This window comes from Ilyonectria robusta (assembly GCF_021365365.1).
Source record: "Ilyonectria robusta strain PMI_751 chromosome Unknown BGZ61scaffold_130, whole genome shotgun sequence".
In the NCBI taxonomy this organism is placed as follows: domain Eukaryota; kingdom Fungi; phylum Ascomycota; class Sordariomycetes; order Hypocreales; family Nectriaceae; genus Ilyonectria; species Ilyonectria robusta.
The window spans coordinates 7,631-23,128 of NW_025764564.1; the positions used below are offsets into that span (position 1 = coordinate 7,631).

A 15,498-nucleotide genomic window follows, 5' to 3' on the forward strand; every position below is an offset into this window, starting at 1 on the left:
AGGTGGTTTAATTTGAAATTATTAAAGATATAGAGATATATTGTATACCATAAAAAAGCATAAAAAGCAGCCTTTTTCTAGTATAATCCTTGTACCTAAAATACTTATACTTTCCAAAGTATCCAGATTGTAAGTTAAAATGATTTGGAATTAAAAATAATTCCAAATATAAGTAGGGCTATTATCTTTTCTATATAGTATAAATAGTATAATTAATACTGTATTTATACTGTATTTTAATGCTATTTATATAGTATAAATAGTACTATTAATACTGTATTTATACTGTTTTTAGTGCTATTTATATAGTATAAATAGTACTATTAATACTGTATTTATACTGTATTTTAGTGCTATTTATATAGTATAAATAGTACTATTAATACTGTATTTATACTGTATTTTAGTGCTATTTATATAGTATAAATAGTACTATTAATACTATATTATATTTATTTATAGAATTAATTAAGATTTAATTCTTAAGGTTAAAGATATATATTTATATATTTATTTAGTCTTTAACAATATTTATATTATAAATTCTAATTTTAATATAATTTTAAATTCTCTTAAAATCTAAAAAATAAATTAAAAAAATAAAAGCTAAATTTCTTCTTAAGTTTTTTTAAAAAGAAAATCTATTTAAGTTATTATTTATTTATTTATTTATTTAGTATACGCTATTTTACCTTTATCAAGGCCTATAGAACTCCTACTACTTTATCGGATAGGGAAAAACCGTATGCCTAAACATTGGATGAAAACCCTACCCCTTCCTTCTATTTCTACCACTCTATGTACCCATAAGGTCACTGTAGAGCATACAATGCAACTTCGAGTCTGTAACTGGTAACAACACCTCAAGCTATTCCTCGCCATTAACACCTCAACCTTCTAGTCTTCCAACCTTCCTATTTTCTCTGGGTAGAGGGGGGGTTACCTATTTATAAGCGCAGGAATGCGCTGTAGTTAGCCTCTTATAGTGGGTTGGCCAGTCCACTTCCTAAAGGCAAGCTAGGGACCAATTAGCTTGCTACCTTAGGCCCGGTTAGCGAGTCGGATCCTCGGGTTCAATCCCTGTACAGGCTGACTTTTCTGCTAGGGGACGAGGCTAGCAGTCACAGCACAATTACAAGGATTGTGCCCTGGGCTGGATTCGAACCAACAACCTCTTGAAAAAAGGTCCCAAGCTCTTAACCACTGAGCCCCAGGGTTACTAATAATATTATATAATATAATTTTATATAATAAGTTATTTTATTTTTAATATATATTACTTTATATATTTAGTAAATTATAAATAAATATTTAAATAAATAAATAAATAACTTTATTTTAATAATATTTAGTCTTTTTAATTTTACTTAATATTATTATATAAATTAAAGCTATATAATAATCTTAAATAATAGAAATAAATAATAAATAGTATACCTAATATTAAAAGAAATAGTAGCTATAAAATATAAAAAAGATATCTTCTATTATTAAGAAATTAACTTCTCTTTTAATACTTATTCTATTTTAATAAATTTTATTTAAATAACTTATTACTATATTAATTATTAATTATAAGGCTCTTATTATATATATTTCTATATATTAAGAATATAAATTTAAATTTTAATATAATATAAAATTCTATTAAAATCTTTAAGATAAAAAAAAAGATATAAGCTAGATAACTATTTAAAATTCCTTAAAAAAAGAAACCTTTTAAACTTCTTATTATACTACTTAAAATATTTAAATAGAAATTAAAAAATTGTATTACCTATTATTAAATATAGTCTATTTTTTAATAATAGAAATAAAGTTAATTTATAAGAAAGTTAAACTATTAATATTAATATTATATTTATTTAAATAAAAATAGCTATATTATATAACTTAGTTAATAATATTAAAAATACTAATAATAATAAAAGCTAAAAGTTTCTTATAGAAATTAGCTGTAAAAGATATAACTTTTAATTTTAAAAGTTATTATATTATATTAAGCTAATATAAATACTAGCTATTTAAAGTAGAAGAGGGGATTTAAATAACTTAAATAGAATATTATAGATATTAAAGATCTTAGGGTATTAAGTTAGATTATAGAAGTTTTTAATATATTTATTAAAATTAAAGTTAAAAAAAGTGAAATAAGATTTTAATAAAAAAAGAAAAAAGTAACTTAAAATTTAAAACTTAAGTTTTAATAACTATAATATATATATAATAAAAATATAATAAATTTAAATACTAGATTTTCTTATTAAGAGTTATTTTAATAATATTTATATATAATATTTATATTTTACTATATTAACTTAACTATTTTTTTTCTTTTTTAATATTTACTTTTTACTAGTTATTATAATAAAATTAAAACTTTAAATTTAATTCTTATTTTAATTAACTTTTCTATTTAATATTTCTTTTATTTATATTAACTTTTTTATAAGCTTTACTTTTAATATTCTTAACTTAATATATTTATAACTTTAATTATATTATAATACTTTAATTTAAATTTTTTTAATTTATAATTTAAAATAGAATATCTTTTAATTAATATCTTTCTATATATATTTTTTTATTTTTATTTTTACTATTTTTATTTTAATAAAACTCTTTATTAATATCTTTAATAAAACTTTATTTTATATTATTAATAGTATAGTTTTTATTTATATAGGTTTTTAATAAATCTTTTTAAAGAGTTTTTATATAAATTATAAATAAAATTACTTAATATTTTTTAATCTCTAGCTTTAAAACTTTAAATTATCTATAATATAATTATATAACTAGTATTTTTCTATAAGTTTTATAGCTATAATTTTATACTTATAATAGCTTTTAATATATTACTTAAAAATAATCTTACTTATTAATTACAATTTATAATATCTATAAGCTATATTTTATTATTTTTATAAATAAAAATAAGAAGCTAAGTTATTTAACTACTAAAAAAAACTTTTAAAATTAGAAAGTTAAAGGGAATTTATAAGGGAATTTATAAGGAAATGTATTTTTTAATACTTATACTTAGAAATATAATATTCTTTTCCTAAATAATACTTAATATAATTACTATTTATAATAAGAATATAGCTATAATATATATAAATAATTACAAATTCTAATAAATTAAAGTAAAAATATAATTTTCCTAGCTAGAAATATTATTTTAAAGTTAATTAAATTATTTAAAAAATAATTAAAAATATAATTTAATAATTAAATTAGCTTTTAAAAGAATAAGAAATAAGAAATAATAATATAAATAAAAAAATATAAATAAAAAATACAATTAATATATTATAACTTAAATTAAATTAAATAGTTATAATTAGTAAAATTATAATATACCTACCTTTTTACCTAATATAAATCCTAAACTTATTCTATATAAGTAAATTAAAATATCTAATTTACTTCTTTAAGATAAGCTATAAAATTAAACTTACTTTTACTTAATAAGCCTATATAAATATTACTAATATATAAACACTTATTTAGCACTTTTATAAATAAATAGCCTTACTAGCTATTAATATACTTAGTTACATTAAATCTACTATTCTACTATTACTAGACTGTAACCTATATTGCTTACTACAACGTCCTAATCCACTCGATCATACACCACACGCCCGGACCTACCCTATACCCTTAGGTTAGACCCGACCGTCACACAGTAGGTCGAAGTTAACACGGGTGGCACGGACTAATGCGACGCGAAACGGGCCCCGTTTTGCGTTCAATGTAAAAGTCAAAATTAAGAACGGGCCCCATTTTGGATTATTGAACCCCTGTAAGAATTAAAGATTGTTGATTGGACTAAAACTGAAAATGGGGCCCGTTTCTGTCTTTAATTCTTGAGTAGGCTCGGCCGAGGAGAAGTGCCGACATTGATATGATCATCAAGTAAGTTCGGGCCGGCCATGGAGAGATACGAACGATTTTATGTCCCCGTAAACAAATACGCAGTGTACATCGAGAATAATCGTGTGCCTGTCGGTTCTACGGCATATTTTAGAACAAACCAGACTTGGTTGTGATGGCATATAACAAAGAGGTCGGGCCGTTGTAGCTGGGTTCTCTATTGCTCACAATGACGCCAACAGGAGCTCAGCTTCCAACAGGCTCGTCGAACAAAGAGTTCGTATAAGAAGATAGAAAGTTGTATTTTCCAAGCGTTGCCAAAAAGGGCGTGGATACAATAAATAGGTTATAAAATGAGGGCGTTATGCAATGCATCTACCCTAGAAATCGACAGGCCTTGTGGACAGAGATATGGTAAGATCCGCAAACTGACAATAACAATCTTCATAAACCATCGTACCTGGCGAAGTTCCAAGGCTAGATTTATTATCAACATAACCTCCTGTCGAGAGCATCCACATCAAATTCCGTAGTGAACGTATGGAACCCAAAGCGGTCTGCTCCGCTCTGTGCTTTTGCATATCTCAACATCCCTCACTGACATATAGTCCCGGATAGTCTTTTGGCCATTAACTTCCTGATGCAGCCAGTCGTCTCGAAGAAGCCTGGTGGCATGGTGAAGCCCGCCGCTTACAGACTCGTTGCTTATTCCCCTGTCTCTTAGAAACTCGTACATTAGTCTCGCCATGCGTACGCATAGCTCGTCGTCGACCTCCCAAAGCGTGCCTACGACATGCCGGAACCCTGCCAACTGGAAGGCACTCGTTAGGTGAATACTCTCATCAATTGATCTCTCGTGCCGGATCTGGCTGGTTCCGCAGGCCGAGAGGTAGGCGAGAAATGGCGACTTGGAAGTTAGGTTGGTGTCCAATAGGCTTCCTACTGTCAGAGGATCCTGTTTCCAGTCCTTAAGAAGCAAGAGACTTGCTAGCGGGTTTTCCCCATTTGCGTCACCATGTCCAGCAAAGTGGAATATCCTGCAGCCTTCCAAAGCTAACGTGACCTCTTTCTTGTAAGGCCTGGGCTGAACGTACGGTAATCCTATCGACTCGCAAACAGCTTGTACCGCACTCGCCTCGTTGCTCGCATATCGAAGTAGCTTTTGCCCTGGCGTGTCTTGCATAGCGATTAGGACGACATTTGTGGAAGAAATTGCCGTTGTTTCTTTATCCCGCTGTTGACGACTGTGTATGATCGTCTTGATAGACGGGCTATAGGAGGAGACGACTCTGTCGAGGGCTGTGTCAGAGCTGGATTCCAAATGGTGTCCCGCTGCGTGCAGAGGAAACCTGATAAGTGGCCCTGTTGGAATCCACCATACGTGTGGCCAAGAATCGCCAGGTGGAGGCTTATTAAATCCTAAGGCATCAAGCACTGGGCTGACAATAGCATCCCAGAGCCAGGCAAGCGTCTCGAGAGATTGAACATCTCGGGCTCGGGCGAGGATATCCTGCCGAGAGAGTCGAGGCAGCTCCAGTACTCGGGTCCCAGATTGCTCGACGAGCAAAGCATCGCAACGGTGCGAGCTCACGTTGAGGATAACGATCGGACCTTGCACTGCCGCTTCTCGCATCTCACCTTCGGATGCAGAGAGCAGGAACCGCTCAAACCCAGGCTGACTGCGGATTTCGTTAAGGAGGAGCGGCATTTGTATGCCAGCTTCGTGGCGCTGATCAGTTCGTGCACCAGGGGCGATAGGAGTGCTCGCATCCGTGACATAAGCACCCTGCGAATTAGGCGGATCAAGCTGGCCTCGAAGTTCGACAAATAAGCGCGCCAACACCGGGTATTTTTTTTGTAAGGAGGCAAGGTCAGTACGCATATCTTGAAGAAAGCTCGCAAGAACACCACGGCCCGTCTCAAGAAGCTCGATGGCAGGTACACACCCTTGACCAGCATGTAACGCGATAGCTGCCGCATCCGAGGCGAGTCCGATGGCTTGCGAGAGTAGATACTGCTTATCGGTGTTTGGTAGCGAAGGTGAAGTGAGTAAGGGGACCAACTCGACGGTAGTTTTGGCAGCAAGGTATGCTTGATGACCTTCTTCGCGAATGTTAAGGGATGACAGGAGTCGACGGCCAGCGGTAATGCGAACATTGATGGGAGACTTCTTGAGACTCAACGCGATGTTGAAGGATTGCCTAGCCTCTTCGAGGTCGTCCATCGATCCAGTGCGTGAGTATCTATGGTCGAGTTGAACCCCAAGGTTGTTCAACCATGCAGCCCGATGTGGATGGTCTTCTGGGGTGATCTTAGCGGCCTCTCGGGCAACGCGAATAGACTCTTCGAGGTCGTCTAACGATCTAATGCGTAAGTATCTATCGCTAAGATGAACCCCCAGGTTACCTAATAGTCTAGCTCGATCTGGATGGTCTTCTGGGGTAGTATTGACGGCCTCTTGGACTATATAAATAGCCTCTTCTAGATCGTCCATAGATCTAGTGCGTGAATATCTGTCGTTGAGGTGAGCCCCCAGGTTACCCAATAGTCTAGCTCGATCTGGGTGGTCTTCTGGGAAGGTATTGGCGGCCTCTCGGGCAACGCGAATCGCCTCTTCGAGGTCATCCATCAACCCAGTGCGTGAGTATCTGTGGTCGAGTTGATTTGCAAGGTTACTCAACCATCTAGCCCGACCTAGGTGGTCTTCTAGGGCGGCCTTGACAGCCTCTTGGCTCATACAAATAGCCTCTTCGAGGTCCGCCATCGCTCCAGTGTGTGAGTATCTGTTGTCGAGTTGAACGCCAAGGCTACTTAACGATCCTGCCCGATGTGGATGGTCTTCTTGGGCGACCTTGACGGCCTCTCGTGCAATGCGAATAGCTTCTTCGAGGTCGTCCAGCGATCCAGTGCGTGAATATCTCTCGCCGAGGTGACCCCCGAGGTTACCCAATAGTCTAGCTCGATCTGGGTGGTCTTCTGGAATAGTCTTGACAGCCTCTCGTGCAACGTGAATAGCCTCTTCGAGGTCGTCCATCGATCCAGTGCGTGAATGTCTTGTGCCGAGTTGAACCCCAAGGTTACTAAATAGTATAGCTCGATCTGGGTAGTCTTCTGTAGTAACTCTGATAGCCTCTCGGACTACACGAATAGCCTCTTCCAGGTTGTCTTTGCATCCAGTACGTGAGTATCTGTCGCCGAGTCGATTTCCAAGGCTGTTTAATCGTCCAGCCCGATCTAGATCGTCTTTTGGGGTGATTTTGAGGGCCTCTTGAATCACGTAAATAGCCTCTTCGAGGTCATCCATGGATCCAGTGCGTGAATATCTATCGCCAAGGTGACCCCCAAAGTTACTTAATAATACAGCTCGATCTATATCGTCTTCTGGGGTGATTTTAACAGCCTCTCGGATCACGCAAATAGCCTCTCCGAGGTCCGCCATCGCTGTAGTGCGTGAGTACTTATCGCTAAGTGAAATCCCGAGGTTGCTCAATAATATAGCTCGATCTGTGTCATCTTTTTGAGTGACCTTGATGGATTCTCGGACCACACGAATAGCCTCTTCGAGATCGTCCATCGACCCAGTGCGTGAGTATCTGTCGCCAAGTTGATTCCCCAGATAGTTCAACCGTGCAGCCCGATCTGGGTGGTCTTCTGGTGTGGCCTTGACGGCCTCTTGGGCCATACGGATAGCCTCTTCAAGGTCCGCCATTAATCCAATTGCGTGATTATCTGTCGCCGAGTCGAAATCCAACGGTATCCTGGCTGAGATAGTGTTGTGAATGTCTAGAAGTGATGGATGTAGTTGGAGGTTAGATATAGCGCGGCCACCGTAATCGAGTCAGCTAATCCGTAGTCCACGGCGACTGATACATGGGCACCCGGATGCCCATTTATCTTTAGGCACTTAGGTGTCTAAATTATATCAGCAGTATCTTTACTCTATCTAGCACTATAACTTACTGAGAATATATTTTTGCAATTTGCTGAGCTTCTATAAAAGAATAGAATTAATAAATTAATTACAATTTCATAGTAATCGCGGACGCGCTATTGTGACCTATGCCCCCCGTGCGCCTGGCCTCATTCCTCCCTCCATACCACAGAGAGTGATTCACAATAATGATGCACAGCACTAAGAATCAGGCTGCGATAACGACGGAATGGTTTCCCTCTCGGGATCCAATGTCTCGTCAGAATGCACGTCTTGAGCAACACAAAGAGGGACATTTGATCACTGCCCCCCTCAAACTTAGCACGGCCGATCACGCGCCCCCGCAAACCCCAGTAAGCCACCTCAGCTCGGCCAAGGCAACGTGCAGTTCGGACGGCAAAGTGCATGATTGTTTTGGCGTTGCTGCAGGTTTGAGCATCAGGCAGCAATAGGCCAAACGCATTTCCGCAACGTTAGCTGAGAAAATACCGCAGCTTGCCGGTTTTATCCGCCTTGGCTGTTGCCGGGAGACAAGCAACTTATGGGTCTGCAATGCAGCAGCAACTTTTCTGCTCTAATGGCGAATAGAAAACGCAGATCATCTAGTCAGCTCTTAGCAATCTGCGCGGAGCGGACCGGTCTGCCCAACTACGACTTGATGCTGACATGGTGTGCGGTAAGCGCGTCGCCTCACAAAGGAAAGATACTACAGCCAATGATTGCCCATTCGGTCCCCTCCTTTCGAGTTGCTCGCCTGCATTTGTCAATCACAAGTTTCACCGAACGCACAATGGCCCTGTGCACCCGCTACGTGGTCAGCTGCCCACCATTAAGCCCCTGTGTAGCGTGTGGTGAAATCCGCCTTGCTCACCCATCGACAGGACTGTTGTGGCTGCAGCCGGTCAAACAAGGCGCTTCTAGGGCCTCCGACAGGGGGGCCTAATGGCGGGCATAATGGCGGGCAGCTGACCACGTAGCGGCGGAGACAGGGCCATCGGGCGTTCAGTGACACTTGTGACAGACTGACAAATGCAGGCGAGCAACCTGATAGCCGTCTGTTCAGCTCGGCGAGTCACTTAGCGGTGTGAGAGGAGAATTGCGGCGGTGCAGTGAGGGGATAGGATGGGGAATCATTAGCTGTACTATCTTGCCTCAGTCGTCAGGTGACACGGAAGGTTGCAGCAGTGGGTAACTGAAAGTGTATCGCTTGCCCCGCAGACCCAATATCAAACCGTAGTAGGGCAGACCGGCCCGCCCCGCGCAGATCACTGAGAGCCGACTAGATGATCTATCTGCGTTATCTATTCGCCCTTAACGGAAAAAACATACTGCTGTATTGCAGGTGTTGATAGTAACCGAGCTTTCTGTCTTGCCTCACACAATATGAAACCGGTTGCTTGTCTACCGGCAGCAGCCAAAGCGGATAAAACCGGCAAGATGCGGTATTTTTCTCAACCAATATTGCTAGAATATATTAACTAATTACTGCCTGATGCTCAAATCTGCAGCAACACCAAAATAGTCATACATTTGCCGTCCAAACTGCACTTTGCCTTAGTAGAGCCGAGGTAGCTTACTGGAAGGTTGCAGGGGCAGGTAGTCAACTATAGTACGATTGAAGGAGGCCCGAGCGGTGATCAGTGATCACACGTCGTTCAAGACGTGCATTCTGACGGGACATCGGGCTCGGGAAGGTAGGCCATTCCGTCGTTATTGCAGCCTGACATTTCTTGGAGTTGTGGATCATTATTGTGGATCACTCTCTGTGGTGCAGAGAGAGGGGCACTAACCACAACAGCGCGTCCGCGATTACGGTAAAAACGGCGAGTAATTTGTACAGTAACTTATTGGACAAGACGATTAAGTTAACGTAATTTGTCAATCAAATGGTCCTGTTGCCTTTATTCTTTTTCCGGGGGGAACCCCACTTTACTGAGTTAACGTTGTAGCAGTCCAGCAGGGCCTTACCCCACCATCCGTGCGGGGATGACAGGGGTTTAGCAACATAAACTGATTCTGATTGGCTTGCGGAGAATTGGCAGGGATACCGTCCGTCCCACAGCCTGGGGGGAGATTTAAACTTACCCTATACATTTATGTTGTTGACTTGAATGAAGAATAAAATGCTTGCTGAAGATATTAAAACATTATATTTACTTTCATCAAAATAATTCCCTTTTTCTCTACCGATCCATTTACTTTTTATTTCATGCATCATTGTGGCTGATTTTTGGTTGATTTCTTTGTGTTACTTTAGCGTATTGCAACACACGTCCCAACCCGCAACTCGAAGCCCAACATTACTAACATTGCTAACATTGCTCTCTGCGGGTTGCCCCACAATGCCAACGGGTACTTTCTTTTTACAAATGGTATAACGTAGATAATAAGCATGTGTCGCAAGTCAGGCATGATCTCAACGAGCCTCAGGAAACAGGTCTGGTCTAGGGGTTCAGACCAGACCAGACCAGACCAGACCATTCCGATCACTGGCTAAGGGTAGGAGTGACAGGGGAAGTCCCTCTATAGCGCCCGGGGGAAACGGCCCCAGGAGAGGTCTATGCAGTCCCAGGGGTGCGGGCGCCAGGCCACGGAATAAAGCAGGCGTGGCAGGAGGTTGTAAGCCGTTTACAGACGTAGGCGTTAGCGCAGTCCGCCTTGGAGGCGTCAGGTTAGCTAGCGAATCGGTCCTCTTCGTGGCTCTGCGTGGCAATAGCCTTAAGGCGATATTCTACATGGCGGCAACGGCGGCTCGAGATTCGGTTATCCGTTCCTTTTAGCGTGCCCTACAGCTAGTATACTGTTCTGTAAACTTCGTAGGGTTCTTGACGCTTTGAAATTCGATATCGGGCAGGTCTCGCTTGCAGGTATGGCAGTTATAGACTGCCTGGGGTATATTGTCCTCTATCTAACTGTATATATATCCACCTCTTACCTATCTAGACTGCTAGAAATTGCTTGGATAGGGAGGCTTTGTAAGGGTCTATGTAGCTGTAGTAATACCTATCTGTAGGTAGTGCTAGCAGCTTATAAAACTGCTTTAAACCTATATAAGGAAGTTATTTAATAGCCTAGAGGTTAAATTCTATAATAAATCTTAATAGGGAGGTTATTTATAAGGTAGTTAAAATAGGTTTAAATAAATAAAAAAAGAGGAAATTATACTACTTATTTAAAGGTAGAATAACTAGAAAATTTAAAGAGATAAATTAGCTATAAAGGTAATATATAAATTTAAATATTATTAGTAATTTAATAAATTTAATAAATTTAATAAAAAAGAAAAGTAGTTACTATATAAATAATATAAAAAGTATAAAGCTTATTTAGCTAGAAATATACTTAGAAATTAATAAATTAATTATATTAAAAAAAAACAGCTCTTAAAAAGCTAGCTAATTAATTATATACTTAATATTATAGCTTAAGTTAAAATTAAATAGTTATAATTAATAAAATTATAATATACTTACTTTTTTACTTAATATAAATTTCAAACTTACTTTATATAAATAAGCTAAAATATTTAACTTACTTCTTTAAAATAAGCTATTAAATTAAACTTACTCTTACTTAATAAGCTTATATAAATATTATTAATATATAAATACTTATTTAGTACTTTTATAAATAAATAGCTTTACTAACTATTAATATATTTAATTATATTAAATTTACTATTTTACTATTATTAAATTATAACTTATATTACTTATTATAATATTCTAATTTACTTAATTATATATTATTTAATTTTTTTTTAGCTTTACTTAATATTATTAAATAAATTAAAGCTATATAGTAATTTTAAATAGTAAAAATAAATAATAAATAATATACTTAATATTAAAAGAAATAATAACTAAATAATAAAATTATTACCTATTAATTTCTACTTAAAACTTCTATTTAACTTTTTTGACTTTAATTTTACTATTTATAATTAATAACCTTAAAATAATAATCTTATTTTAAGTTATAAAATATAAAAAAAACTAATATCTTCTATTATTAAGAAATTAACTTCTCTTTTAATACTTATTCTATTATAATTAATTTTTAATATAGTAAATTTTATTTAAATAGCTCTTTTTAAAGATAACTTATTATATCTATACTATAAATTCCAACTTTAATATAATATTAAATTCTCTTAGAATTTAAAAGATAAATTAAAAAAATAGAAATTAAATTTCCTCTTAAACTTTTAAAAAAAAAATCTATTTAAGCTATTACTATACTATTTACAATACCTAAATAGAAGCTAATAAATTATATTAGTTATTTTTAGATATTATTTATTTTTTAATAATAAAATTAAAATTAATAAATAATAAAATTAAATTTTATTTATAGTCTTATTTTATATATCTAAATAGAAATAAATATACTTTATAACTTAGCTAAAAATATTAATAATTCCAATTTAAGAGGTTAAATCTTCCTTTAAAATATTACTGGGGCCTAATATAACCTCTAATTCTAGAAGTTATTATATTGTATTAGATTAGTATAGATACTAGCTATATAGGGTACTAGCTAGAGGGGGGATTTAAATAATTTAGGTTATTATAGGTATTAGAGATCTTAAGATATTAAGTTGAATTATAGGAGTTTTTAGTATAATTATTAAGGTTAGAGTTAAAAAAGTTAAATAGAATTCCAGTAGAAAAGAAAAAAGCAGCTTAAAACTTAAAATTTAGGCCTTAGTAACTGTAATATATATATAATGAAAATATAGTAAATTTAAATACTAGGTTTTCTTATTAAGAGTTAATTATATATTATATACCTTAAATTTATTTTATACTCTTAAGTTAAATTTAATTATTATACTTAATATTTAAGAGTTTATAATAAGATTTTTATTTAATAGTATTATTAGTATAAGTATTAGCTAACTAATTCTAATATAAGTTAAGTATAAATTAAGTTAATTAGCTAATTAAAAGAGGTTTTATACTATTCTTTTTAATTAAATAAAATACTCTTTAAGTTAAATAAAGTAAGAAAAATAGAAAAGTAAAAATAAAGAGAAAAAGGCTGGGCTAGGTATTTATAATAAGAATTATAGTTATAATAGCAGGTTGCTAGGTAGACTTGCTTTTTTTTTTTTTTTTTTTTAATAGATTATAGGGTGCACGGATAAAAAAGTAGTTTTATGTTGCAAAATAAAAGTGCATAGATATAAGGTAAAAGAAAAAGTATAATAGACAACAAAAAAGCGAAAGAAAATAAGGTGGTATTTGTGCAGTAGTAAGATTGTCGAGTCCTCAAGGGTTGGCCACTTCAATAATTGGTCTCACATATTAACTATAGTATGCCTCTCCTCAACGTCCTAAATGCTTTATTTTTCTAAATATCATTTATTGTTCTTCCTCAGCTACCTAAATAAAATCTTCATCTTGAATTAATCCCAGTATCAAGTCTTCCAAGCTTGAAAACCGCCTTGGATACACTGCACCACCGCGAAAATAACTGTGATGAGCAGTACCAAAATGGCAACCCAAAAAGTAAACCATTGCACACCATTTCGCCTATCGTGCCAGAACTGGGATAGAGTCTTGGGCGTTGCTTCATCATAGGCTTGCTTCAGCACAACGAGGCGGTCTCGCCAGTACGTAAAGTTCTGAATCTGGCGGTCTTCTGCGTACAAGCTGCCACAGCGACCGAGCCGCTTATCGATCTTGCGAGTGCTTCGCTTTTCGCAGAGCTGGTGGAACCAAGATTGCCTTGACACACTCACGCCACCTGAGCCGTTGACCAGAGGCTGAGGAAAGAGTAAGGCGAGAGTTCGCAGCGTCTCTTCGGCAAATGTCGGCGGGAAGAGTGAGGCTGAACTGCGACTGGGCTTAACATACACCATGAAATCAGCTCATCTGAGGCAAATACTTACTCTTTGAGTCTTTGGCAGTCAAGAAATGACGCATAGGGAAAAATGAGCACCTTTGAAGTGTCGTCTTCAATGAGGAGTAAGTGATCGGCCAAGTTGTCGGTGAAGCTGATCTCGATGCCGCCGATGGCTTCCAAGCTCCACGCATTAAATGATTTCGGCAGCTTGACGCCGTCGGGGCTCATAGAAGCCTCCTCGACAAATCGCCCATGTACAAAGTCTCGCAGCGAAGCCTCATTCCACTCCAGGCACGGGCGGCGAAGAAACTGGTACTTGACATCCCCGATCCTCAGCATGAGCAGGAGCCTGACGGCTAGGTTGAGAGAGTTTTCGCAGGCCTCCTCCAGAGCTTCCGTCCCACTCAGGTCTCGAATTTGTGCCAAGAGCTCGGCGCGGGGCTTGTCATTTTGCAGGTCCCGAACGAGGTGGTTGACAGACTCTGGCGTCTTTAAAGCAACAAACTTCCCATCGCAATGGGCTGCTGCGAGTCCCCATTGGCGCTCGTAATACTCGAGATAGGCAGAATGACACAGTTTGTCGGCCGGGTCGCCGTTGAAAAGTCTCTCATCTGGTGGGAGAAGGCCCCAGAGAATTTGGACCAGCTGATTGGAGCCCGAGGTCGCCGACAATTCCAACTCGACGGGTGCTGCTTCGAGAGGCATGGTGTTGAGCAACATGAGACTTGTCGCCTGGACAACTCGATTATCGGGCCGGAATCTTGATTATATCATTCTTCCTCTTGCACTCCTAGAATGATGCATACTCCGACACATTGGGTCGCTCCGGTAGTTATCTTATCCGAGTTGAGGCTGTTGGGCGACTCAACGTGGCCAACACCCGTTAGGCAATCCCTTCGTCATAAGGCAGACTTTTTCAATACTAACCGTCATGATCACACCACTCCTCCGGCTTACCAGTGTATGTGTTCCAATGGTCTCTGAGATTCTGGATCCACGGGCGCTGGATGGTGCTACGCCGCCTGCGCTGGCCAAAGGACAGCCAGTCATCCTATCCGCCTCGACGCCCTCCACACACCGCCCCCCACATCTGCGGGGTGATCTTTTCAAGATGTAGTGGGCCTTGAAGCCAAAACTTTTGTCATTTCGTTCTCGAGCACCACCCGCCCTCAGCACGGCAATCCATCCTTTCATTCATGATTTACCATTCCCGAAACAATGTTGCGTATTCGTCCAAAATGGCCCAACGCAAAGGAGTGCTGTGGGGGCGAGGTCCAGACGACGAGGCTTTGGCGGAAAAGAGCCTGGTGGCCACGAGGCTCAGTGCTCGAACGCTTCGAGCAAGACATGGTGCCAGAAATCAAGTCATTCCTGAGAAACACCGACCTCGGAGATGCCGAGATACACCTTCTTTTATATATGATTGGAAGGAATGAGGAGGCCTCTCGACCGACCATCATGGTCTGTTGCGCCGACGTGCCGATGGGTCGGAGAACCAAAGAGTCATTGCGCGAAAGTCCAATCATGAGGGACAACCCCGAGTATGTTCTCGGCTCTATCGACCATCCCCTTGAGCAACTGATACCAGCCCAGGGATTGGCATCTGAGATGAGGTCTGAGAGCCGGGAAAGTGGTCTTGGGGCCAGCTCCGACTCAGCTACCAGAGTCCGAATGTTCGCCTCATCACACCATGCGACTATTGGAAGACGCCTCTTCGTGGCCCACCATGGCGCCGACGACCTCACTCGGTATTCCACTGGTGGTGTAGTGATAATGGCCCGTGGTCGGTTCTATCAACTCACGGTTGGTCACATCAGTGACTTCCAAGACAGCCC

At 38.0% G+C, this 15,498-nt stretch overlaps 2 protein-coding genes and 1 pseudogene across 3 annotated transcripts; all 3 read right to left on the reverse strand.

Annotated features, from left to right (window-relative positions):
• Positions 1-1,144: 1,144 nt before the first annotated feature.
• BGZ61DRAFT_t219 lies at positions 1,145-1,217 on the reverse strand (annotated as a pseudogene). The gene has a single exon. The product of its transcript is annotated as a tRNA-OTHER (tRNA).
• A 3,185-nt stretch (positions 1,218-4,402) lies between these two features.
• On the reverse strand, positions 4,403-7,456 carry BGZ61DRAFT_501226 (CHAT domain-containing protein; the record flags this gene model as incomplete). Its single annotated transcript, XM_046251669.1, has 1 exon — positions 4,403-7,456. One exon carries the CDS (start codon positions 7,454-7,456, stop codon positions 4,403-4,405), a length of 3,054 nt encoding a protein of 1,017 aa, XP_046093076.1.
• A 5,779-nt stretch (positions 7,457-13,235) lies between these two features.
• On the reverse strand, positions 13,236-14,368 carry BGZ61DRAFT_542441 (uncharacterized protein; the record flags this gene model as incomplete). Its single annotated transcript, XM_046255191.1, has 2 exons — positions 13,236-13,653; positions 13,710-14,368. The coding sequence occupies 2 exons, from the start codon at positions 14,366-14,368 to the stop codon at positions 13,236-13,238; spliced, it is 1,077 nt and encodes a 358-aa protein (XP_046093077.1).
• Between the last annotated feature and the right edge of the window lie 1,130 nt (positions 14,369-15,498).